This window comes from Gymnoscopelus braueri (assembly GCF_963280865.1).
Source record: "Gymnoscopelus braueri genome assembly, contig: SUPER_24_unloc_2, whole genome shotgun sequence".
NCBI lineage: Eukaryota > Metazoa > Chordata > Actinopteri > Myctophiformes > Myctophidae > Gymnoscopelus > Gymnoscopelus braueri.
This window is the reverse complement of record NW_027660988.1, coordinates 494499-518792: the sequence shown is the minus strand read 5'-3', so window position 1 is coordinate 518792 and position 24294 is coordinate 494499. Positions and strand designations below refer to the sequence as shown.

The 24294-nt window shown below is 41.8% G+C and overlaps 1 protein-coding gene and 1 pseudogene across 2 annotated transcripts in view; both read right to left on the bottom strand.

Annotated features, from left to right (window-relative positions):
- Positions 1-2069: 2069 nt before the first annotated feature.
- Positions 2070-24294, bottom strand: part of LOC308080987 (von Willebrand factor D and EGF domain-containing protein-like) — a gene marked incomplete at both ends in the record, with an annotated part of 406904 nt that continues 384679 nt past the window's right edge. The window contains 4 exon segments of the mRNA XM_080457391.1: positions 2070-2168; positions 6284-6410; positions 6412-6437; positions 7418-7554. Of these exon segments, the coding sequence (XP_080313517.1) occupies positions 2070-2168; positions 6284-6410; positions 6412-6437; positions 7418-7554 (389 nt within the window).
- Positions 10184-24294, bottom strand: part of LOC308080986 (von Willebrand factor D and EGF domain-containing protein-like) — a 106152-nt pseudogene continuing 92041 nt past the window's right edge. Inside the window, exons 11-16 of the transcript in view lie at positions 23910-23983; positions 17260-17536; positions 16286-16488; positions 12604-12866; positions 11712-12087; positions 10184-10211 (exon numbers count right to left, since the gene is read on the bottom strand). The product of the transcript in view is annotated as a von Willebrand factor D and EGF domain-containing protein-like (transcript). The remainder of the gene's footprint in view (positions 10212-11711; positions 12088-12603; positions 12867-16285; positions 16489-17259; positions 17537-23909; positions 23984-24294) is intronic.

The window sequence follows — 24294 nt, the reverse complement described above, 5'->3', positions numbered from 1 at the left end:
ACATATCACACGATATCATCTTGCTCACTTAAATGTATATCTTTGACTACAAAGGTATTCTCAGCTTAGAAAGGAACACAATGGGCCATAATAATAACAGGAAAGGAGCCAGCCTACTGCAAGTCTGCCAACCATTGCAATACTAGCAAGCTAACATCATAACACAAAAGAATAGACTGATTAACTTAAGTTAAATAAGTTGCCTACAGCCTATATTTGTAAGATGTTTTTTAATTAAGTTAAACAAATGATCATATGACCACAAACACACTTTAGACAGGTTTGAAACAACACCTGCTAGCTGCTAGCAACAAGCTACACAACAAGCTACACAACTAACTTTTCCCACTTTGGCAACAATCAGACCTATAATGAAACCAACTTTAACATCAATATTTAAATAAACATGTAGACAAATTAATACTTTAATGGACACTTGACAAATTAGGGAGATAATTGTAATATACCTGTTACCTCCTTGGCTGTATTCCACATGTAGTGAAGTGCTGCTTTGCTCTCCAGTTGAAGTTGTGCTGTCCAAAAGTCAAGCTCAGGAATAGCCAGTCAGGTCTTGACACTGAATAATGTGTGAGCAGTTTGACTAACAAAATAACATTATTATTATAATCAAAACAGACCGACAATCATCAGTAAGATGTTGATGCAGTGTGACTGAATTTGAACAGAGACAAAGTGGGTGTGTTTCCACAGCTTGGCAGAAAATACTGCATTCTACTGTTAAATTACAGTTTCTACTGTTGTTAGTAAAATAACAGCATAAACTGTTAATATACAGGAAAGGGATGACTATTTAACATTATTGTACTGCTAAATTACGGTTTCTACTGTTATTAGTTAAATAACAGAATAACTGTTAATATACAGGAAAGGGATGACAATTTAACAGTATTTTACAATTTTGTGAAAAACAGTAAAGATACTGTTGAAAATCCACCGTAAATTTACAGTGATTGGTTACAGTGTACCATAGCAGGCTATAGGCATTGTTATTAGCTTATGCAAAAATATAAACTAGAGGCATGTAGGAAGATAGCTAAACTTCACCATTATCTACACATACAAGTAATTAGATCTAGAGAATGTACAATAATGTCTGTTCAGATCAGAGTTTGACTGCTACCTCTATACCTACAGTACGTAGACAGTAAAGGAATTCTGGACTAAATATTGGACCAAATTGTGTCTATCAATACACCAGTTGTGAATGTGAAAATATATTTAGGAACCTATACGTAAATACATGTTCACAAAGAACCTGTTGGATAAATGCTGTATAAGTTGCCATTCCTTAAAACATATTTTACAAACCCCTGTACTGTCTCTTGTCTGTACAGCTGATCTCTCACTTGTCGACGGCACTAAAGAATGCATCTATTTTGTGGGAAACGCGCTGGGACTTCAGCCCAAAAAGGCCAAGAGATACCTGGACGAAGAGCTGGAGAAATGGGGTAAAACGTATGTTTATAATTATTATATACTAATATGTATATCATATTAGGGTGCTGATAGGGCTGGGCAATACACAAATATTATATCTACAAGCTCACAACACGTCACATGCTGTGAGCTTGTAGACAAATAATATTATCGTCACATTGGATGTTATATTCACAATATTGACAATCATATTGTTGTCATATTATTTCCAGGGGTGTTCATGGTCATATTGTTGTCATATAATTTCCAGGGGTGTTCATGGTCATGTTCAGGGCTCTCGGCCGTGGGCCTGGGCTGAGAACAACATAGAAGAACTCATGGCCAACGTTGTTGGTAAGATCAAATGTTTTTCTTTTCTTCTTTCTTTCTTTTCCTAAAAACACAGCGATCAGTCGACTCATCTTGGCATGTTTTCATGCATTGATACAGACAGTAGGAAAGCTGAGAGGTTCTGGTGGGATGTGAGTCTGTGTCCATGTTGGTTGTAATGGAAAGTGTCTGAACTGCTCTCTACCTGAACCTGACATACCTATTCTTGGCACACATTTAAAAAAATGTCAAAGATTTTCTGAAATGTGACGCGTTAAGAGCATGTAGATCGGCCATGTTCACTATTCATCATACAACACATCTTGGGGCGGCATGTGGCTCAGGAGGTAGAGTGGCCCCTTGGGAGTCAGAAAGGTTCCCGGTTTGATCCCCGGCTCCTCCTGTGTTAGAGTGGAAGTGTGCTCTACTGGGGTAGGTTTGGGCCTGTATAGCTCGTTGTTGAGGGAAAGCGACCACCCAGCTTTTTATAGCCTTTGCTGGGTTTCAGGTCCCGTGATTTTTCAAGTTACAAGCATGTGAACTCTGACCTTTAGGATTCCTCCTCCACCTGAGTGGAATAAAGACCTCTGAATTGTTTTGTCTTTGTCACTATTACTAGTAATACTGTTTTCCTGTACTGTACATCTTAACATAACACCAGTTATGTTAAGATGTACACACTTATCACACATGGGAGCTGAACAGTACAACCACAGTTCTATACTGTTGGTCACTGAGCAACTCCACTGGAGTAGTTGGCGGTTCATTGCTTTGCTCAAGGGCACTTGCGGTGCTGAGAGAGGGGTGAGGGGTGGTTATTCACTTCCCCAACCAGATTTTATTTGCCGGTCCAGGGGGTTTAATGGCAGCTTTTGATGTTACTTTAAGTAAGTTAAACAGATCAGGAAGATGCAGGACTGCAATGTCAGGAATCAAACGTCATATTTTATTGTAGATCTCATCACAGCAGAGAGACTAATGTCTCCCTCCAGAGCTTCCCCCTCCTTCAGTGTTACCATTACTAGTGCCTTGCCCATTTGTGGCTTGCCTGCTGTTCTGTAATGCATTGGTTCTCAAAGTGGGGTCCGGGGACCCCCAGGGGTCCTTGGGGGGGTTCCCGGCAAAATGTGTTAATATAGCATCACAATAACTTTTACCTTTTATACTTTGGCTATTCAAAAATAGCAGATCTACAAGCTCATAGCGCGGCACTCGGTGCCGCGCTATGAGCTTGTAGATCTGCTATTTTTGAAAAATCGTGAACATTTTTGCAAATCTTTGAATATATATGACATGACAAGAAATAACTGAGCCTGCCTGCCTGCCTGCCTGCCTGCCTGCTAATCTACACCTCTTACTGGTAAGATTTGATCAAATCAAACCCTCTTTGGGAGTAGATTCAGTAAATGTCATGTCCTTGTAGTCAATAGGAGGTGAAAAAGTATACATACTGTACTTATATTAAAGTGTAATATTTCTAATTTGATATTTTATGACAGAACAGCTAAAAAAACGCAAAAGAAACTGCCAACATATTACAGTCCAGGGCTATAAGGAATAATTTTGTGTGAATCAGTCTAGAAGCACCTAAATTGATGTAACCCAGGGCATGCTCTAATGATTTAGCAAGGGTACCTGAGCCATTAACGCTCTGGGTCATCATTGTGGCCAAATCCAATATGGCCACCACCTGAAAAAAGGTTTTGGCTAAAGCTTTTGAACCAGATGAGTTATAAATGAGCAAACTTGGTGTCTAAATCATGTTTCTTTTGACAATTAGAAACATGTTGGAATGCTTATCTTTATGACTGGGTGTGGCTGGACCCCCATTTTGCATATTTCAAAGAAAGAAATGGAGGATGGCGCAAGCTTTACTGGCATCTGCAAGATGGGTCCAGTACGGTTCCCAGGTTCTGACATGCTGAATCAGTGCAGCTTAGGTGGGAGGAAGGTTCTCAAGGGACCTGGTACCATTTGACCAACATCAGCCTTCCCTGACAATGGGAAAAGGAGTGCAGGTATCTCAAAGAAACTCTGGTCACCCTTACTTTGGAGCCTGAAAAGATCGACTTTCCATGTCCAAAGATTGGAGTATATGGTCATCATCATATACTGTACGGCAAGAGCCGTGATGGCCACAGCAGAGTAGATGAATCCTGACAGTGGCTTTTCTCAGTCCCTCAAGAACATTCCTCCCACCCAAGCTGCACTGATTCAGCATGTAAAAACGGCTGCACACCAGCTCCTATTGGAATCAGACAACCTCCGTCCAACAAAATATCCCAGATTTCAAATTGGGCTGGTACTGGGACTCCATGACTAGTGTGAACCTTACTGGACCTATCTTGCCAGTAAAGCGGTTGCTGTTGTAACACCAAGACCATAATGTGATATAAACATATTGTAAACAATTCTATACACCTTTGACTATAGTACTGTATGATATCATACTAGTCAATGGTGTATAGAATAGTAATACTATATAGTATTACATTTTATGCTGAGCATTGTTGAACATACTGTATTAGCTGTAGCTGTAGGCCTATCATCATAGGAATTAGTTCTACTGTTAAATCATTCTTGTTTCAATACAATTACATTGTAAGATAGATTGGTTGTTTCATAACATAGTGGCCATATTTGTGATAATCAAATTAGTGTCCTCTAGATGGATTAAATCAAAAAGATAAGCATTCAAACATGTTTCTAATTGTCAAAAAACATGATTTAGACATCAAGTTTGCATTCATAGCTCAAAATGTGGTTCAAACTTTATAGCCAAAAATGTTGTCAGGTCATATTGGATTTGGCCACTATGATGACCCTGAAGGTCGCTGGCTCGGGCGCCCTTGCTAAATCATTAGAGCATGCCCTGGGTTACATCTGGGACAAATGTGGTGCTCTTAGATTGAATTTGTGCAAAAATATCCCTATGGCCCTGGACTGTAATACATTTCTAGCGGTTTCTTTTAGATGTTCTGTCAAATATCAAATTAGACATTTTACACTTGTTTCCCTAAACATAAGTATTCTGAACATTTTGAGCACCTCAGTAAATCTCCAACGGTTTAGCAGATAGAGCCATGTTGGAAGTAGTGCACCGGTTATGGTCATTTTAAAAAGGGCGTGGTCATTTTCGGGTATTTCGTCCCGGATAGAGAATTAGTCACAGTTCATAAGTTGTTCCCTGGGGTCATATTAGCCAAGAACAGTTGAGATATTCTCTCCTAAATGAAGTGCATACATATCTTAGCCAGGTCCTAGACTAAGGGCAGTCTGGTATTTTTAGACACACTGAGAAAAAGCCTCTGAGAAAAGCAGGCTGTTGTTCCGGAGGAAACTTTAGTTGCCAGGAAATAAGGGAAGCTGGTTTATTTTTAACCCAGGCGTCTTCACCAAGGGGTCCGGGACCCCCAAGGGGTCCCCAGGCACTACAGGGAGGCTGCCAAATCTTTGTGTGATAGGATAATGTTTTTTAAATTAACGACTTGAAACGTAGCACCCCTGTTCTGAGTGGAACATTAGGCAAAAATAGCAGATCTAATCTGCAACACAATTGTATACACTTTGTAGTCCCTGCTTCATCTCTCTCTCAGCTAAGGGGTCCTTGGCCTGAAAAACGTTGAAGACTCCTGCTTTAGCAGTGCAGTAGGCTACACCAGTGTATCCAAAACAATGGGTCGGGACCCATTTTTTGATCCCGACCCATTTTTGGGTCATGAACCCATTTTTATAGGTCACAAGTATTTTATTGTTATAAGTTTCCTTTTAACACATTGGGTGCCAGAGGTTTATTAAAATATTATACGTTGAGTGCCTGCATTTCTTCCATCCACTTGCGTTATACGTTTCGTGCTGTGAGAAGCCCAGACGCGGAAGTGCATGTAAACAAAGCGTGCGTGCGAGACGGCGGAGGGTCCCGACTAACGCCTGGAACAATAATATTTCCAACGCGACCCTCCATTGCAGCGTGATCGCCGATCGAAAACGGCTCGTTTCCACCACATTAAAAAGAAATGGAGATATTAAGCTTTTAGTCAAGGAGATAACATTGAAAACCCCGACCGGAAGGATTTTTGACATGGAGCCTCATCCAGCTTCTTCTTCTCAGAAACTCCTTGGGTGATGTCAAAGTTTCGTTTTAGCGCCCCACGTGGGCCACTCGTATAAAAATAGAATTGGGTCAAAAACGGTCCGGACCGTTTTCGGCACTTCTCGTTTGGACCCTCAAAAACGGTCCGGACCGTTTTTGGCATTCAATGTGTTAAAATTATTATTTCAAAAGATTTTAAAAAATTAAAAAAATCCTTTTCTTCATAAATCTGAAACATGAAACATAATAATAATAATAATAATAATAATAATAATAATAACATTTTCCAAAATAATTTCAGAAATAAAATATATAAAAAAAAACTCCATACATAAAAAAAAGCTTTTAAGAAATTGTGAAATTGGAAATATTCAAGTATCATAAAAGTTCCTCAAAATAGTACTGTTCTACTCTTAGCGTTACCTGGATCTCCCAGCGTGCGTAGGGCTTGTCATCCATCATGAAGTCCTCTGTGTGGGCGGCCATGTTGCTCAGGGATGGAACGGCACAGTCCAGAACCTTGGAGCTGAGGAACGTGGCTCTGGTTCTCACCTGGAGACCACTCACCGTTCATGTACTGCGGACCACCCACACACACGCAGACACACACACACACACACACACACACACACACACACACACACACACACACACACACACACATATATCTTTAAGGTTTTATAGACGTCTGACAGACAAAGATAAAAACATGACAGTCCAGTGTCAGATGTTATGCTCATTGTTAATGTGGTCTGGAGGAATGGCCAGTCAGTTAGAAAAGATCTTCCAGTTGTTTGTTGTTTAAGTGTGTTTTTTGGTGTTTTTTGTACCCATTTTTCTCCCCAATTTAGTCGTGATGCCAATTAATTCCTCCCCACACACATTTCTACTGACTCACCTGCCCCCCAGGAGGAACCCCCACCGGGAGGAGGTAGAGCCTTCGTCCTACTCCTCCCGCCCAACACTCCCTGCTGACAGGTGCCTGCAGTGACAAATATCACCCTCCCTGCCCGGCTTCCCTCCCCCCGAACACGGGCCCAATTGTGTTCATATAGACGCTTGACAAAGCCTTTTCAGGGACAGGTAGGTTTGGATAGAACTTCCTTTCCTTGACCAATATTAAGATGTGTTTAACCCATAGAGTTAAAAATAATAGAGAGGGCACCAGAAATCTCCTCCCATCCACTTGCATTGAGTTGCTCACCCAGCGCATGGGCCTAAATCACCCCTTCTTCCGGGTTGGAAATTTGGTGGGCGCGGCCTATTTTGGGCCTCAGTGCGTCACAGAGGTGACGCGTTTTGCATCACAGAAGCGCGCAGCCTCGTGGCCTGCCCCAGGCCTGCCGTACCATGAATGGCCAGCATGTCCATTTGGCTTCAATGAAACCACTGGGTTCTTTAATGATTTAATGATTAAGTGAGACAAATATGCAAAACAAAGAAATACAAATAAATATATATATTTTTTCACAGCACCGTAGCTGGGGACCCCCTGGAACCCCATCAAGGACCCCTGGGGGTCTAGACATGTGTGGTGAGCTTGTGAAGGGTTCTTACCGTCAGCCTGGTGGCCAGACAGCTGAGGTCTGGGGACTGGATGAAGCCCAGGCCAAACACCCTGACACTGCGACAGTCAAAATGCCTGATGTCACACAGCCCTCTGTTCTCCAGGTCTGTCACCTCCACCGGCTGACCTATCAGGAGACAGAGAACACTGTCAGCCAATCAGAATCTGGAGGAGATATTAAAGTCTGACCTATCAGGAGGCAGAGAATACTGTCAGCCAATAAGTATTATATCGGCAGGTTTATACTGTAGTCTGACCTATCAGGAGACAGAAATCTATTACTCAATTACTCAAATGTTATGCTACTGTTATGTTATTTGGAGGCGCTGTTAGGGTTTAAGTGTCTTGCTCATGGACACTTTGACACAGAATGGGTCGACCCAGCGACCTTCCGAGTCGCAGTACCTACTCATCTACGGCAGTGTTTCCTAAACAATGAGTCGGTTGCGTTTCCTACAAAAGTATTTATCATTTCAAACAATTACGTTTTTCCTCCAGAACTTAAACAAAGTCTAACATTTTCAAAATAATTTCAGAAATGTAAAAACAATAAAATAAATTCATAAACCCTGTATATATGCTATTTTCCCTATTTTTGAAATACGGCTTAAGTTATTAATTCATAATGTTTTTTTAGTTTGGGTTCCCGAGGAGACATCAAATGTATCTTTTGGGTCTTGAACTGAAAAGTGTCGCAAACAGTGACCTACGCACGGGTGGCCCTCAGCAGGGTTAGTGTACAGGCTACAGTCGTAGAAGCTGTAGCTGGGGTAACACTGACAGCCACACTCGGTGTAATCTCTCAAGAACAGATTCTGCTCTGCGTTGGAATCTGTCGTGAATGTTCGTCATAACGTGTACACACTGTGTGGGCGTGGGCGTGCCTTCAGATCAGGAAGCAGGCCGCGCTTTACCCAATCAAATGTAGTGGGCGGGATTCACGTGTCCGTCGATCATTCCCCCCTCGAAACAAACCGAAACTAATTTAACAATAGCGTCCGCGGAGCAGACAAAACCACGGAAATATATTCACATTTTAACTTACTCTTTCATCATAGAAACAAGTGGGCTTATAACCAAAACGATCCATGTTCTCTGGGAGAAGTGGTGTTAGTGTTCCGTGTAGAAATATTGTTAGTGGGAATGAAAACATAGTCGCACCAACCGGAAGTGATGCGCTGAAGGCATAACACAAACACCGGTTTCCTTGTGCTCTGGTGCTACGTTTTCTTCCGCCCAGAGCCAACAGACATAGAACAAACAGCAGAGGGCGCTGTTTTTCATTTTCAGTTGGCGATGGGTTCCCAGATTGCACTCGGTGCAGTGTCCGTTCCCGTTGCAGAGGTTGGGGCATCTCAGGGCGGTCACAACCTCCCCCGGAGCATCGCCCAGCTCCACCACACGCACCGTCCGGTTGTCCAGCAACCTCCTCTCACACTCATTCTCCAAGTATGGAACCGGCACATAAGCAATATATATATATGTTTTTAATCCAGGGAATTCTCAAAGTGGTGTCCTGGGACCCCCAGGGATCCTTGAAGCATACAAATCAGTTTAAAGGGATAGTTCACCCAAAACTTTACTTTTCTTCTATCGATTAGTCACCCCATGGAGACTTGAATTCATGGATATGTTTTTGTTTTTGTCGCGTTCCTAAGCCAATAATGTGATGACCAGCGGACCGGTAGGCAGCGGTAAGAGAGACAAAGGAGACTCTTTGTGTCTCCTACCGGAACTGCTGCCGGTCATCAAATTATTGGCTTAGGAATGCGACAAAAACAAAAAAATATCCATGAATTCAAGTCTCCATGGGGTGAGTAATCGATAGGAAAAAAGTTATGTTTTGGGTGAACTATCCCTTTAAACACTTGAACCCTTTTTTATGTTTTGGCCATAAAAACTAATAGCCGATCTAAAAGTTCACAACACGTTGCGATGTGACGAGTTGTGAGCTTTTAGATCGGCTATTTTGGGGGAATAATGTATATCGTCGCTGTCGGGCAGAAACCTCATATCTCCATATTTACATTTTTCATGTTTTTCCGTAAATGAATATCCTACAAGAGTGTTGCACAAAGATAGTGAAAATAGCCGACAGACCCGGGACTGACATCATTTATTTTCCGTTACTTCCTGTGTGTTCGTAGTGGGGAAAATGGCTTAATCTCCGTTTCTGTAGTTTTTTGGCAAAAACAAACCACATTCAACTGGCCACAACTATGCAATGGATTACCGCTACCGGATACTTTTTTTCCCCTATACTACGAGACCCCCGTGCGTGTAATGAGGCGATGGCCGTGAAGACAGCGATCACGGAAAATATTCCATGATTTTTCAAAGGTTGGTGAAATCACTCGTTTTCGCTGGCAGTGGAGTGACACTATTACATTATTACTCTGGCAGTTAAAGAGTTAAAAAAGTTTTGGAGATACAAGGTTTCCGCCCAACAGAAACAACAATATACATATTTCTTTAACACAAATCTTCTCTTCTGGGGTCCCCGACACAAGATCTTTTCAGATGGGGGAGGATCTGTGGCCAACAACAGGCCTGGGATTTCATCTTTTTAGGGGCAAGGCCACATGGCCTTTGGCCTTGTAAATATTTTGAGGGCACAAAGGCAAGGCCATCAGATAAAACACTGACATTAAGTCCACTGAAATAATACATTTAATTTAAGAGCTAAGAAAGAATTTGTATGAAAATTAAGTAGAACCATCAGTGAAATAAATACAACACAAGTCCTGAAAAGGAGTTCAGAAGTTCATACTCAGAGTCACTGGACTGGTTTGAAGATGGGGATGAGAACTGAGGAGTTAAGAATTCAGACTCTTGACAGTGAAATAGAAACGGTAATTCTGTACTCTGTCTGATTACCTTATGTCCTGTAACTGTTGGCCCAAACAGCATGTGTATTATTAGTGCATGTGAGTTTATGTTCTGTTTGTCACATACTCTGTGTCTCAGAAGTCAATCTACGCTCTTGCAAGGGCCTAGTTCAATTGCATATGTCCTTCTCTGACCACAAACGGTTCATGTCTGTGAAGACTACAGGAAAGAGACAGAGGAGAAAACTGTTAAATCAGCTGGGGGGCAGTGTGGATTGGGGCATCAAGGCCACTGTGGCCTTAGGGCAGATCATTTTTTGAAGGGCAGAAGGCCAAACTGTGGGCCAACGGCGGCCATGGCCTTCATGGCCTCCCTGAAATTCCTGCCCTGCACGTGGGTCCTTGACATGAAAAGGTTTTGAGATTCACTGATCTAAATATAGACAACGCTCCTCACCAGGCCGCCGCACACCGCGCCCACCAGCTCAGGCTCTGGGCGGCGGGGAAGATGGGACGGAACTCCAGTGGCTCCGTCTGCCGGGGGGGGGGGGGGGGGGGGGGTGTAAAGAAACAAAGTGCATTTAATCGGGTACTTTTACTTGACTTGAGTATTTCCATTTTTCTTTATACTTCTAGTCCACTACTATGTTCAACTCTAAGTTGAAAGTATGTCACGTTAAGAACGTCACACATGAAAGTGCATGGGCAAAATAAACGCTCAGCACACGCTGCTCCCAGATGCTGCGCTAAAGCCCCTATACTCCACTACAATTATTTGACAACTTTAGTTCCTAGTTACTTTGCAGATTTAGATTATTGCAAAACATACATAAACCACTTAAAGGAGTAGTTCACCCCCACAAAATATTATTTTATCAATTACACACCCCATGAAGCATTGAATTCGTGGAGATATTTTTGTTTTTGTTGCATTCCTAAGCCAATAATTTGATTACCGGCGGAAAGATGCTTATGTATCCGGTAGGAGACTCAAAGGTGTCTCTTTGAGTCTCCTACCGGAAATGCAACAAATATAAATTATTGGCTCAGGTATGAGTCAAAAACAAAGAAATCTCCATGAATTCAAGGGGTTCATGGGGTGTGTAATTGATAGAAAATAAGTAATTTTTTGGGTGAACTATTCCTTTAAGCCCCATTGTATACTTCAGCAGCTAGAAATCAGCCTATCTACAAGCTCTCAACGTGTCGAATCGCAATGCCTTGTGGGCTTGTGGATTGGCTATTTTCGAAAGATTTTGTAACATTTTTGAAAATCTTTGAAAAAACACCTCGGACAATCTTCATAATGAGTACTTTTACTTTTGGTACTTAGTAGTATATTTTGTGACAATACTTTTGTACTTTTATTCAAGTAGCATTTCGAATACCGGACTTTTATTTGTAACCTGTAGTATTTCTACATTGCGTTTTTTCAACTTTTTCTTCCACCACTGACCTCCAACGGGAGCGTCTGCCTCTTGGGCCGGTCCGCCGAGAGTGGGAGGAGGTCTTCCCTGAGCTCTCCGTCGAGTTCGCCCCCGTCGTCTCGTCCGGTATCTCGGAACGTCCGAGAGTCGGAGTCCGACTCGGCGTCGATGATGCCGCCTCGTCCGGAATCCCGAAAAGCGTCGGAGTGGCTCTTTTGCAGGCGGCGGTTGTTAAAGTCGTGTCATACGATGTCCGTTTGCTTGGTCGGTTGAGAGACAGAAGGACGTCCTCTTTCAGCTCTCCGTCCAGCCCGTCCTCCTCGTGTTGTCCGAACTCTCTGTACGTCTGGGAGTGTCTCCTCTCCAAAGGATGGCTGCTGAATGAGGACAGGTCCAAGATGCCGTCTGCAAGGTTAAGGTTATATTTGAAGATGTTTGACAACAGGGCTGAAGTTGTAATGCTAGCATTGGTGGAAGAAATACACACATTTTGTTCTTAAGTAAAAGTATCAATACTGCAATGTAGAAATACTCCATTGGAGTACTCCAAGCCATGTTGTCAAAAATAATAAATATGTAAAAAATAGCAAAAATGGCCTATTTATAATCTCAAGCTTGTAGATTGGCTATTTTCGCAATTTCAAAGATTTCTAACATATTTCTTCCATAATTGGACGTACTGTATGAAACATTGACAAAGACTAAAACTAAGCACATCTCTACAATTTTAGTTTGTTTTATTTAGTCTTGTAAACACAACACACACAGTTTCAGTTAGCTATAGTTATTTTTGTTGTAAAGCGACATTTTTATTTTTATTTCTGTTAACTAGAATGCTATTCGTTTAGTGTTTGTTTAGTTTTTTTCCCCCTCTCAATTAAAATTTCCCTTATTCGGTTAGTTTCAGTTAACTATAACAACCTTGGCTGAGTGGCTCGTCCTCATCCGCTGAGCTCTTCAGGTACTCCAGCGTGGTGTCCATGGAGGGGAACAGCGATGTGTAGTCCACATCGTGGTGGTCCATGCAGGCGGAGTGGGCCGAGGAGCGGGTGTACAGGTGCCTCATGCCCCTGGCCGAGGGCCGGACGGCGCCGTAGCCTTTTCGGCACTGGCAGAAAGGCCTCCTGCTCTCCTGCTGCGTGTCAGCGGGAGTTTTGTCGAATAGACTCTCGCCGGGAGCTATCCTAACACAGAGACAGAGGAGGGGAGGTAAAACACCTGGAGAGAGCAGGTTGATACAGTGCATGGTTTCCAGTGGTGGAAAGTAACTAAGTATATTTACTTAATACCTCAATTTTGAGGTATTTGTACTTTATTTGAGTATTTCCAATTTCCAATATTTTTACTTCTATTCCACTACATCTCAGAGGCAAATATTGTACTTTTACTCCACTACAATTATTTGAAAACTTTAGTTACTAGTTACTTTGTAGATTTTGATTATTATTTCAAAACATACATTAACCACTTCAGCCCTATATCCATTTCGGCCATTTGAAAATAGCCGATCTACAAGCTCACAATGCGTAGAATAGCTTGTAGATCAGCTATTTTCAAAAGATTTGTATAATTTGAAAACTTGAAATGGGACATTCTGCATAATGAATACTTTTACTTTTGGTAACTACATTTTGATGCTAATACTTTTGTACTTTTACTCATACTTTTACTCGTACATTCTGAATTCTGGATTTTTTTACTTGTAACAGAGTATTTCTATATTGCAGTATTGATACTTTTACTTAAGTAAAAAAATTTGGTACTGATGGTTTCTGCTTTTCACTCAATTGAAGGATGCTAACGAAGCAAGGAACAGGTATTTAGGCAGACCACAATGGAAACAAGTACCCAGGACTTTTTTGAGTAATCCCTTTACCCAAAATGTCTTACTGTACCTCGTATCACGTTTTCATTTCTGACAAATAAAGTAATCAATCAAAGATGCACTTATCCAGAGCGACTTACAATTGCGAGATTGGAATGAGCAGAGTAAGCATCAACTCTAGTCAATAAACAACAATTTAAATAAAATAGTCACATAAGTAGTGTTCAGAGAGAACAATAGTAGTGTTGAAATTAGGATAATATGTAAACAATTAACCTAGCATCTGTCTAAACAATATGTTATCTAAATAACAATAACATTTATGGTAAAAAACAACAACAACTAATTGCAATATTTCCCCTGGACAAGCAGGGATACCATCTTATGAAGTGTACAAGTTTGGTCTCTGATGGTGGAGACCTGCTTTGGAAGGACAAGACTTACGGAGTGCAGCTTTAAGTTTAGTTCTATGCTCTACTAAGCTTACCACAATACACAATACAAAACGGTAAATACGACACCATACAATGGTATGTACCGCAAAATGCTATTCACAAGGTCTACTAAAAGTTTGTATTATAACACAACATACACACATACACTTTCTAACTCTAATAAAGATTTAAAGATTATTATTATTATAATAATGCTCTATTGTTGATGAAGTTGGGTCATGCGGGCATCAAGCATGTGTGAGGAAATACATAGGATGATGTTTTCTCAAACATTACTGTACAGTATGTATATCTTAAATTACATAAGTGCTTACTGAAACAAAACAACACTGTGCTCAGCCAGCTAGAAAGAGCTTTGGAACAGCCACTGAAGTGTGACCATTTTCTAAAAAAAAGGGCAGAGTTTGACTTCATTTCCACATTTGTCTATTTTCAATCCACGGCTCATTACTTGTGCTAATTAGAAATGGGGCTCCTGGACATGGCTGAGGCTCACTGTGTCAAAACATTTGTGTTGTGCATGTTTTATATTCACAATTGATGAAAACTGATGGCAAACAGAGATCTTGAATTGAACAAAGGCTGAATGTGTATTTTTTTGGAGCGCAAAATGAACAAAACTAATGAAAACTGTATGTGGTTGGAACCAGATAACACTTTAGAGCAGGGGTCTTCAACGTTTTTCAGGCCACGGACCCCCTAGCTGAGAGAGAGATGAAGCAGGGACCCTCTATATTGTATAAAATTGTGTTTCAGATTAAACTTCTTTTCGTTTACTTGGTCTGCTCTTTTTTCTCTCTACACCTAAACCTCTTTGCCAAAAATAGCCAATCTACAAGCTCACAACGCTGTGAGCTTGTAGATCTGCTATTTTTGGCTAAAGTTCTCCTCAGAAAAGGGATGCTAGGGTTCAAGTGGTTAATGTAAAAAAAAATCCTTTCACACAAAGATTTGGCAGCCCACCTGTAGTAACTCTGAGGACCCCCTATGGGTCCCGGACCCCCTGTTGAAGACCCCTGCTTAAGAGCCTGCTCTCACTAGTGAAAATAAAAAGAGTAACATTTTGTTAAAAAGATACACATGGATTAAGAAGAATGTGGGGGACAATGCCTAAAAACACTTCCGGAGGCATGAGAAGTGGTATTCTCCAGTAACATGTGTACATTAAGTGTAGGGTAAAATTATATTACTGTAGAAAATACACACCTCTATTACAAAGAAAACATTCAGGCATATAGACATACTTCATGCATTAGAGGAAAGGCCATGGTAGGGTTCATTCTGCTATCTGCCTAATAGATTATGAGATGTTATCCCGTTTGTAAAGTTGACATTTTGGCCTGAGGGGTGGTGCTAGAAGCAAGGGGGGGGGGGGTCACTCAAATTGACCGATGGATGGATGGACCAACCAAAAGAAAATACATTTCAAAGCATTGTATCCCATTGAAGACGTTTCCCAAAGTGTTGTCATTGACAGGGGTGCACATAACTGGTGCGCAGGTGCGCATGCGCACCCAAAATAAATAATGCGCACCACATCAGACGACGCGAGGCGCTTTTGCGTACCAACAGCTGGGACAGGAATTTCCAAGCTTTTATTTTTTAGCAAAACTAAAAAAGAAAAGCCTGGAGATCGAGGCTAGGAATTTACTTCCTGAAGCCACACTCACACAATCACGCTAAAGCACGTGTCGGCCCCATGTACAGCCATAGGCGCAGGGGGACGCATGCTGTGATTGTGTGAGCCTCGCATCCTGACACACAGACAGGCTGCGACTCGCAGCCCGCTGCACGCAGCGGCTGTTAGAGGCACTCGTCACCGATGATGAACGTACCGTAATGGTGCAAAATATGCCGTGAACGTCCCAAATTTGGCGGATAAAAGCAGCGCAGCACAGGGCACCAACCTTGGGGGGTTCACCAAGCGGCGTGAGTGAAAAAAAAACGGCGAAAATCGGCGGAATTTGGAAGCAGAGCGTCTCGCGCAGCACCCCCCCCCCCCCCCCCGTTGACAAAACGGAACGGGACCATTTACTTTGGTGCGCACAAAGTCACATCTCCAGGTGCTCTTCTGAGTACTAGACCTAAAAAGTTATGTGCACCCCTGGTCATTGACAATGACGTTTCCTCAAGCAAAAAAATAAAGGTAATTTCTTCAAGCATTTTAACCCATTGAAAAGGGCGTTTCCTCCTGCAATGTAAACCATTGCAAAGGGTGTTTCCTCAAGCCTTTTACAACCCATTGTAAATGATGTTTGCTCAAACAAAAAGGACATTTCCTCAAGCTTTGTAACCCATTTGAAATCCCACGTGACTGACTGACCTCCAGCTCTCGATGAATCCATCCAGGTCGTCGGTGCTGTAGGAGCCTCCGTCCGATCCCTGGAAGTCGTTGTTGACGTTTCGGTCGAAGGTCCCGCACAGGCCTCGCGTGTTGCCGTAGTCCCTGCTGGGCGCTCTGACGGACAGGCTCATCCCCCAATCACTGACGTCGGCCCTCACGAAGGCCCCGGACGGAAAGATCAACTAGCGAGAGGAGAGGCACACCCAGTAGCTCATTAACATACTCTTCTCTTCATGCACAAAACATACCAAATACTGTACATACTGTACAGTATATAGAGTTTACATCAATTAAAACAGTGGTATCTAATCTCAGGGTTCATTATTGATCACAAGATGTTAACAGTAAATGTAATTCAATGTAAAACTTGAATTGGTCCATAGCCTAAAACATATCAAATTGGGGGTCCTTCAAATTATAATTTGTTGAGAATCACTGAACCAAACTACTGTATACCTATACTAGGAAATCCTCAGTGCTTTTTAACTAAGGATCTATTTTCGTTCCATCTGGTTCATTTTTAACACTCTCAGAGTTACAGACACGTAAGGGTCCATTTGGGCCGCTGGTGGTCCCCGGACCCGATGTTGAACACCAGTGGTCTATTGCAGTGGTTCTCAAACTGTGGGCCAGGACCCCCAGGGTGGTCCCCAAAAGTTTTTTTTTGGGGGGAGGGGTCCCCACATGATTTGCTTAACACATTGATTGCCAAGATCGCATCGATGCGTTCTTTCAAATCCATCGCTTGCGTGCCAGCAATTCAAAAGAACGCATTGATGCGTTCTTTTGAATTTTCATTGTTTAACAAACATAACATAACAACATTGGCCAAATTGTAAAATCCGAAAGAGGAAAAAAGTTCCAGTTCAAATATGATTATGTTTGTTTTGTCGTGGCCTGAAACGTTTGAGAACCAACTGGTCTATTGCATAAAAAATGAACGTGATTCCTACAGTGACTTTCTTCCCCTGATGGGTCTCGAGGACGCGGACGCGTCCGCTCCCGGCGTCCCCCGGGCTCTTCAGGGTGAGCTGGGGCCGGGTCTCCTGCAGCTGGCCGTTGCACATGTCCAACACGGCCACCTCGGCGCCCTCGCGCACCGCCACGCCGCAGTTGCACGCCACGGCATGGTGCCGGCTGCCGCAGTCCCACTGGCGAGCGTGGACCTCGAACGTTCTGCTCAGGCTCTGGTACAGCACGAAGGACCCAGTGTGGTGGTTCTCATAACGCCTGGTCACAAATGAGGAAATTCACAATTAATCAGGGTTTTGATTTTGTCAGCCACTTAACCCACTTGAACCCCAGCATCCATATTATGGTGGGAAGTGGGAACATAAGCCAAAAATAGTTACGTTGCGATGCGCTTTTCGTCTCAAGTACAGAGTCAACGCAGGTTCAGTTTACAAAGAGGGTTGTAGCAACTCATAATGTAATAACGGCTCATAATGTAATAACGGTTCATAATGTAATAATTTAAATGTAATAAAAACTCATAATGTAATAATCAGCTCATAATGTAATAAAAAAATGAGCGCATAACAGATTTTTCTATAATGTAATAATGTAATAATGTGTTACATTAAAAATCTCACGTAGCCGCTTATAATGTAATAAAAGTTCATAATGTAATAATGTCTCATATTGTTGAGAAAAGTAAAGTGTTACATCATCATAATAATCATTATCAGTATCATGGTCGGTATCAGTATCATGGTCAGTATCATGGTCGGTATCAGTATCATGGTCGGTATCAGTATCATGGTCAGTATCATGGTCAGTATCATGGTCAGTATCATGGTCAGTATCATGGTCGGTATCATGGTCGGTATCATGGTCAGTATCATGGTCAGTATCATGGTCGGTATCAGTATCATGGTCAGTATCATGGTCAGTATCATGGTCAGTATCATTGTCAGTATCAGTATCATGGTCAGTACCAGCATCATGGTCTGTATCGTGGTCAGTATCATGGTCAGTATCATGGTCAGTATCATGGTCGGTATCAGTATCATGGTCAGTATCATGGTCAGTATCATGGTCAGTATCATGGTCGGTATCAGTATCATGGTCAGTATCATGGTCAGTATCATGGTCAGTATCATGGTCAGTATCAGTATCATGGTCAGTACCAGCATCATGGTCTGTATCGTGGTCAGTATCATGGTCAGTATCAGTATCATGGTCTGTATCATGGTCAGTACCATGGTCAGTATCATGGTCAGTACCATGGTCAGTATCATGGTCAGTATCGGTATCATGGTCAGTATCATGGTCAGTATCAGCATCATGGTCAGTATCATGGTCAGTATCATGGTCAGTATCATGGTCAGTACCATGGTCAGTATCATGTCAGTATCATGGTCAGTATCATGGTCAGTATCAGTACCATGGTCAGTATCAGTATCATGGTCAGTATCATATCAGTATCATGTTCAATATCAGTACCATGGCCAGTACCACGGTCAGTATCAGTATCATGGTCAGTATCAGTATCATGGTCAGTATCATGTCAGTATCATGGTCAGTATCATGGTCAGTACCATGGTCAGTATCATGGTCAGTATCATGGTCAGTATCAGTATCATGGTCTGTATCATGGTCAGTACCATGGTCAGTATCATGGTCAGTTTCATGGTCACCATGATACTGACCATGATATTGATATGATACTGACCATAATTAACCATGATACTGGCCATGATACTGGCCATGATACCGACCAAGATACTGACCATGATACTGACATTAAACTGACCATGATACTGACCATGATACCGACCATGATACTGACCATGATACTGACATGATACTAACCATGATACTTATATGATACTGACATTATATTGACATGATAATGACCAAGATACTGACATTAAACTGGCCATGATACTGACCATGATACTGACCATGATACTGACATTAAACTGACCATGATACTGACATTAAACTGACCATAATACTGTCATGATATTGACATGATACTGACATGATACTGACCATGATACTGACATTCTACAGACCATGATACTGACCATGATACGTACATGATACTGACATTATACCGACCATGATACTGACCATCATACTTGCCAGGAAACAACAATTTGAGCCGTTATTGTCTCCGCCAGGCCGAAAGGCATGGCGAGAGAGTATGTTTTACCCCTGTCCGTCCGTCCGTCCGTCCGTCCGTCCGTCCGTCCGTCCGTCCGTCCGTCCGTCCGTCCATCCGTCCGTCCGTCCATCCGTCCGTCCGTCTGTCCGTCCGTCCGTGTGTCCGTGTGTCCGTCCGTCCATCCGTGTGTCTGTCTGTGAACAGCGATTTGTGCAAAACACATTTTTGGATATCACTCCTACAGATTTTGTCCAAACCTCACGCAAATCGGTACACAGTATCTATATAGTCATGTGATCAACACGGATCTCTCCGATTTTTTATAGTCTATCCTGATTGGCTAAGATTGGCTTCCAAAGTTTGCAGGATTGGTTTGTTTTTAACAAAATGCCTCAAATCATCAACGGAGCGTGCAATTGCCGTGAAATTTTGCCCACACCTTCCCACTAGGCCGAGGAAGAAATGCCACCCTTTTCACATTGGCCTGTTATAGCGCCACCAGCAGGTCTAATTTAGCAAAACACATTTTTGGTACAAAATGCCTCAAATCATGAATGCAGTGTCCGATTGAAAGGCCTAAGAAGAAATGTCACCCTTTTCACATTGGCCTGTTATAGAGCCACCAGGAGGCCACAATAACCTACCTGACCTGGCGGAGACCTGTGCTCCGAGGAGCACTTTTTCTAGTTACATTATGCAGTGTTATTACATTATGAGTGGCTACGCAAGGTTCTTAATGTAACAGATTATTACATTATGGGCTCATGATTTTATCACATTATGAGCTGATTATTATATTATGAGCTTTTATTACATTTAGTTTATTACATTATGAGCTTTTATTACATTTAGTTTATTACATTATGAGCTTTTATTACATTTAGTTTATTACATTATGAGCTTTAATTACATTTAGTTTATTACATTATGAGCCGTTATTACATTATGAGTTGCTGTAGCAACTCATAATGTAATAACGGCTCAACTCATAATGTTGACGGCTCATAATGTAATAAAAACAACAATTTGAGCCGTTATTACATTATGCACTGTTATAACATAATGAGGGGCTACGCAAGGTTCTTAATGTATCACATTATTACATTATGGGCTCATGATTTTATTACATTATGAGCTTTTATTACATTTAGTTTATTACATTATGAGCTTTTATTACTGTAAATGTATTACGTTATGAGCAGTTATTACATTATGAGTTGCTACAGCAACTTATAATGTAATAAATAAATGTAATTAAAGCTCATAATGTAATAAACTAAATGTAATAAAAGCTCATAATGTAATAAACTAAATGTAATAAAAGCTCATAATGTAATAAACTAAATGTAATAAAAGCTCATAATGTAATAATTAGCTCATAATGTAATAAAAGCATGAGCCCATAATGTAATAATGTGTTACATTAAGAACCTTGCGTAGCCACTCATAATGTAACTAGAAAAAGTGCTCCTCGGAGCACAGGTCTCCGCCAGGTCAGGTAGGTTATTGTGGCCTCCTGGTGGCGCTAAAATAGGCCAATGTGAAAAGGGTGCCATTTCTCCTTAGGCCTTTCAATCGGACACTGCATTCATGATTTGAGGCATTTTGTTCCAAAAATGTGTTTTGCTAAATTAGACCTGCTGGTGGCGCTATAACAGGCCAATGTGAAAAGGGTGCCATTTCTTCTTAGGCCTTTCAATCGGACACTGCATTCATGATTTAAGGCATTTTGTACCAAACATTTGTTTTGCTAAATTAGACCTGCTGGTGGCGCTATAACAGGCCAATGTGAAAAGGGTGGCATTTCTTCCTCGGCCTAGTGGGAAGGTGTGCGCAAAATTTCACGGCAATCGCACGCTCCGTTGATGATTTGAGGCATTTTGTTCAAAACGAACCAATCCTGCAAACTTTGGAAGCCAATCTTAGCCAATCAGGATAGAATATAAAAAATCGGAGAGATCCGTGTTGATCACATGACTATATAGATACTGTGTACCGATTTGCGTGAGGTTTGGACCAAATCTGTAGGAGTGATATCCAAAAATGTGTTTTGCACAAATCGCTGTTCACAGACAGACACACGGACGGACGGACACACGGACACACGGACGGACAGACAGGGGTAAAACATACTCTCTCGCCATGCCTTTCGGCCTGGCGGAGACAATAACGGCTCAAATTGTTGTTTCCTGGCAAGTATGATGGTCAGTATCATGGTCGGTATAATGTCAGTATCATGTACGTATCATGGTCAGTATCATGGTCTGTAGAATGTCAGTATCATGGTCAGTATCATGGTCTGTAGAATGTCAGTATCATGGTCAGTATCATGGTCAGTATCATGTCAATATCATGACAGTATTATGGTCAGTTTAATGTCAGTATCATGGTCAGTTTAATGTCAGTATCATGGTTAGTATCATGGCCAGTTTAATCTCAGTATCTTGGTCAGTATCATGGTCAGTATCATGTCAATATAACGTCAGTATCATATAAGTATCATGGTTAGTATCATGTCAGTATCATGGTCAGTATCATGGTCAGTATCATGGTCAGTATCATGGTCGGTATCATGGTCGGTATCATGGCCAGTATCATGGATGTAACACTTTACTTTTCTCAACAATATGAGACATTATTACATTATGAACTTTTATTACATTATAAGCGGCTACGTGAGATTTATAATGTAACACATTATTACATTATTACATTATAGAAAAATCTGTTATTACGTTATGCGCTCATTTTTTTATTACATTATGAGCTGATTATTACATTATGAGTTTTTATTACATTTAAATTATTACATTATGAACCGTTATTACATTATGAGCCGTTATTACATTATGAGTTGCTACAGGGTTTAAGTGGTTGAGCCCTATATACTTCATTGTACGACAAACAGTGGAAATAGCCGATCTACAAACTCACAGGACCGCATCGCATCGTGTGAGCTTCTAGATATGGATGTTTTTTGCTATTTTAGAAACAAAGCAAAAAATATATTTTTGGAGAAATTTTGAAGGATTTTGAAAAAATGCCCAACATAGGGACACCGGGGTTATTATGTTTAACACTACCACCGCCAGGCCCGTAGCCTACGGGCCGATAAATCCAACCGTAAAGCGCCGATCCCGTAGCCTACGGGCTGTGGTGCTTTTTCCTTATTTTCGAAAAAATACGGCACATTTCATTGTAACACCACCGGAAACAGAATTATTCGGGATCCGGTTTTGCCGATCCCGTCGGCCCTCGTACTAATGACGAAACTGAAACCCCATTTTTCTCCTTCATGATCACTGTTTAACATAAACCGTTCTAACTACAACATGGCGGCTCCGTTTGACACATGGTTTTCACTGGTGACGCAGGGAGATCTCCGCGATGATTACAAACAGTGCACAGCTCAATCTTAAGGATTTTAACGACGTGAAAAAAACAAAAAACAACAATAAAACGTTGGCACTGGTGAGTACATTATGAGATTAACCTCTGGCGGTCAATGTGTTAACATACTTTTATTATTTTATTTTTATTTTATTTTTTATTGTGATTATAAAACATTATAAAACATAAAACATATACATACATAAACATATATAAAACATATAATCCCCCTCAACGCCATAATCTTAACGCGGGGGGACACTACACTGGGATTTAACTGACAACCGTAGTTGACATTAGGTGAGTCATCACTACAGAACTCCACCCTGCCCGGCCCCCCAGGCAGTTTAAAACAAACACCCCCCTCATTAGCAGACCCCATCTGACCCGGGTTGACAACGTAGCTGTCAGTCAAGAACAGAAGAGCTGCGCTGGGTGAAAAACTCTTATGACTCCGTACTTAAATCATCGCAGTAAGTACAGCAATAGTTAAGCCCCCCCCCTCCGCTCAAAAGCCATTCTCTGTGGATACGGCCCCTAATACATCAATTTGGGGGTCTGAGAACCACTGATCTAGGCCAGTGGTTCTCAACTTGTGGGTCAGGACGCCGAGGGGGGTCGCCACATGATTTTGAGGGGGTCCCCAGATTTCACTAAGAGTAAAAAAAAAAAGAAGCTTAATCTGAAACACAATTTTATACAATATAGAAGGGGTCCCTGCTTCATCTCTCTCTCAGTTAGGGGGTCTGTGGCCTGAAAAACGCTGAAGACCCCTGCTCTAAACTCTCTGAGAACCACTGATCTAGGCCAGTGGTTCTAAACTTGTGGGTCAGGACGCCCAGGGGGGTCGCCACATGATTTTGAGGGGGTCCCCAGATGACAGTGAAGTGACAATTTAAGGACTTTTAAGACCTAAAATAAATAAAATAAAATAATTGAAATGGAATGAAAAAGGATAATTACTGCATGAACAGTAATCAACAAACTATACTATAAAAACGGTTCAAACATTGGCCAAATTGTCAAATAATATAAGAAAGAGGCAAACACTGAAAAAAAGCTGATCTACAAGCTCACAACGTCTCGCAATGCTGGACGTACCTGCCGTCCAGCGTGATGATGTGCGGGTCGGTCAGAGAGTAACAGATGGAAGTTGGAACGTCCTGCACCGTGACCTGAGAGACGGGAGATAAAAAGAGCAAGAGGTCAACACCGCGCTCCCTCTCCTCCCTGTGACCCTGTGAGGACTTTGATGTGAGCACATAACACAGACAGAGAGAGAGAGAGAGAGACAGGCGGTTGAGAGACACCCTGTCTGGGGCCTTACATCGTATCGTGCTTATGGAAGGTAATTGATGGTTTAGATACAAGACTGATTGACGCTTGTTTAGGTATAACTGTTTGTCAACGTTGGGCCCGGCGACCAGCCGGGGTCCAAATGGACCCTTACGGGTCTGTAACTCTGAGAGAGTACAAATGGACCCTT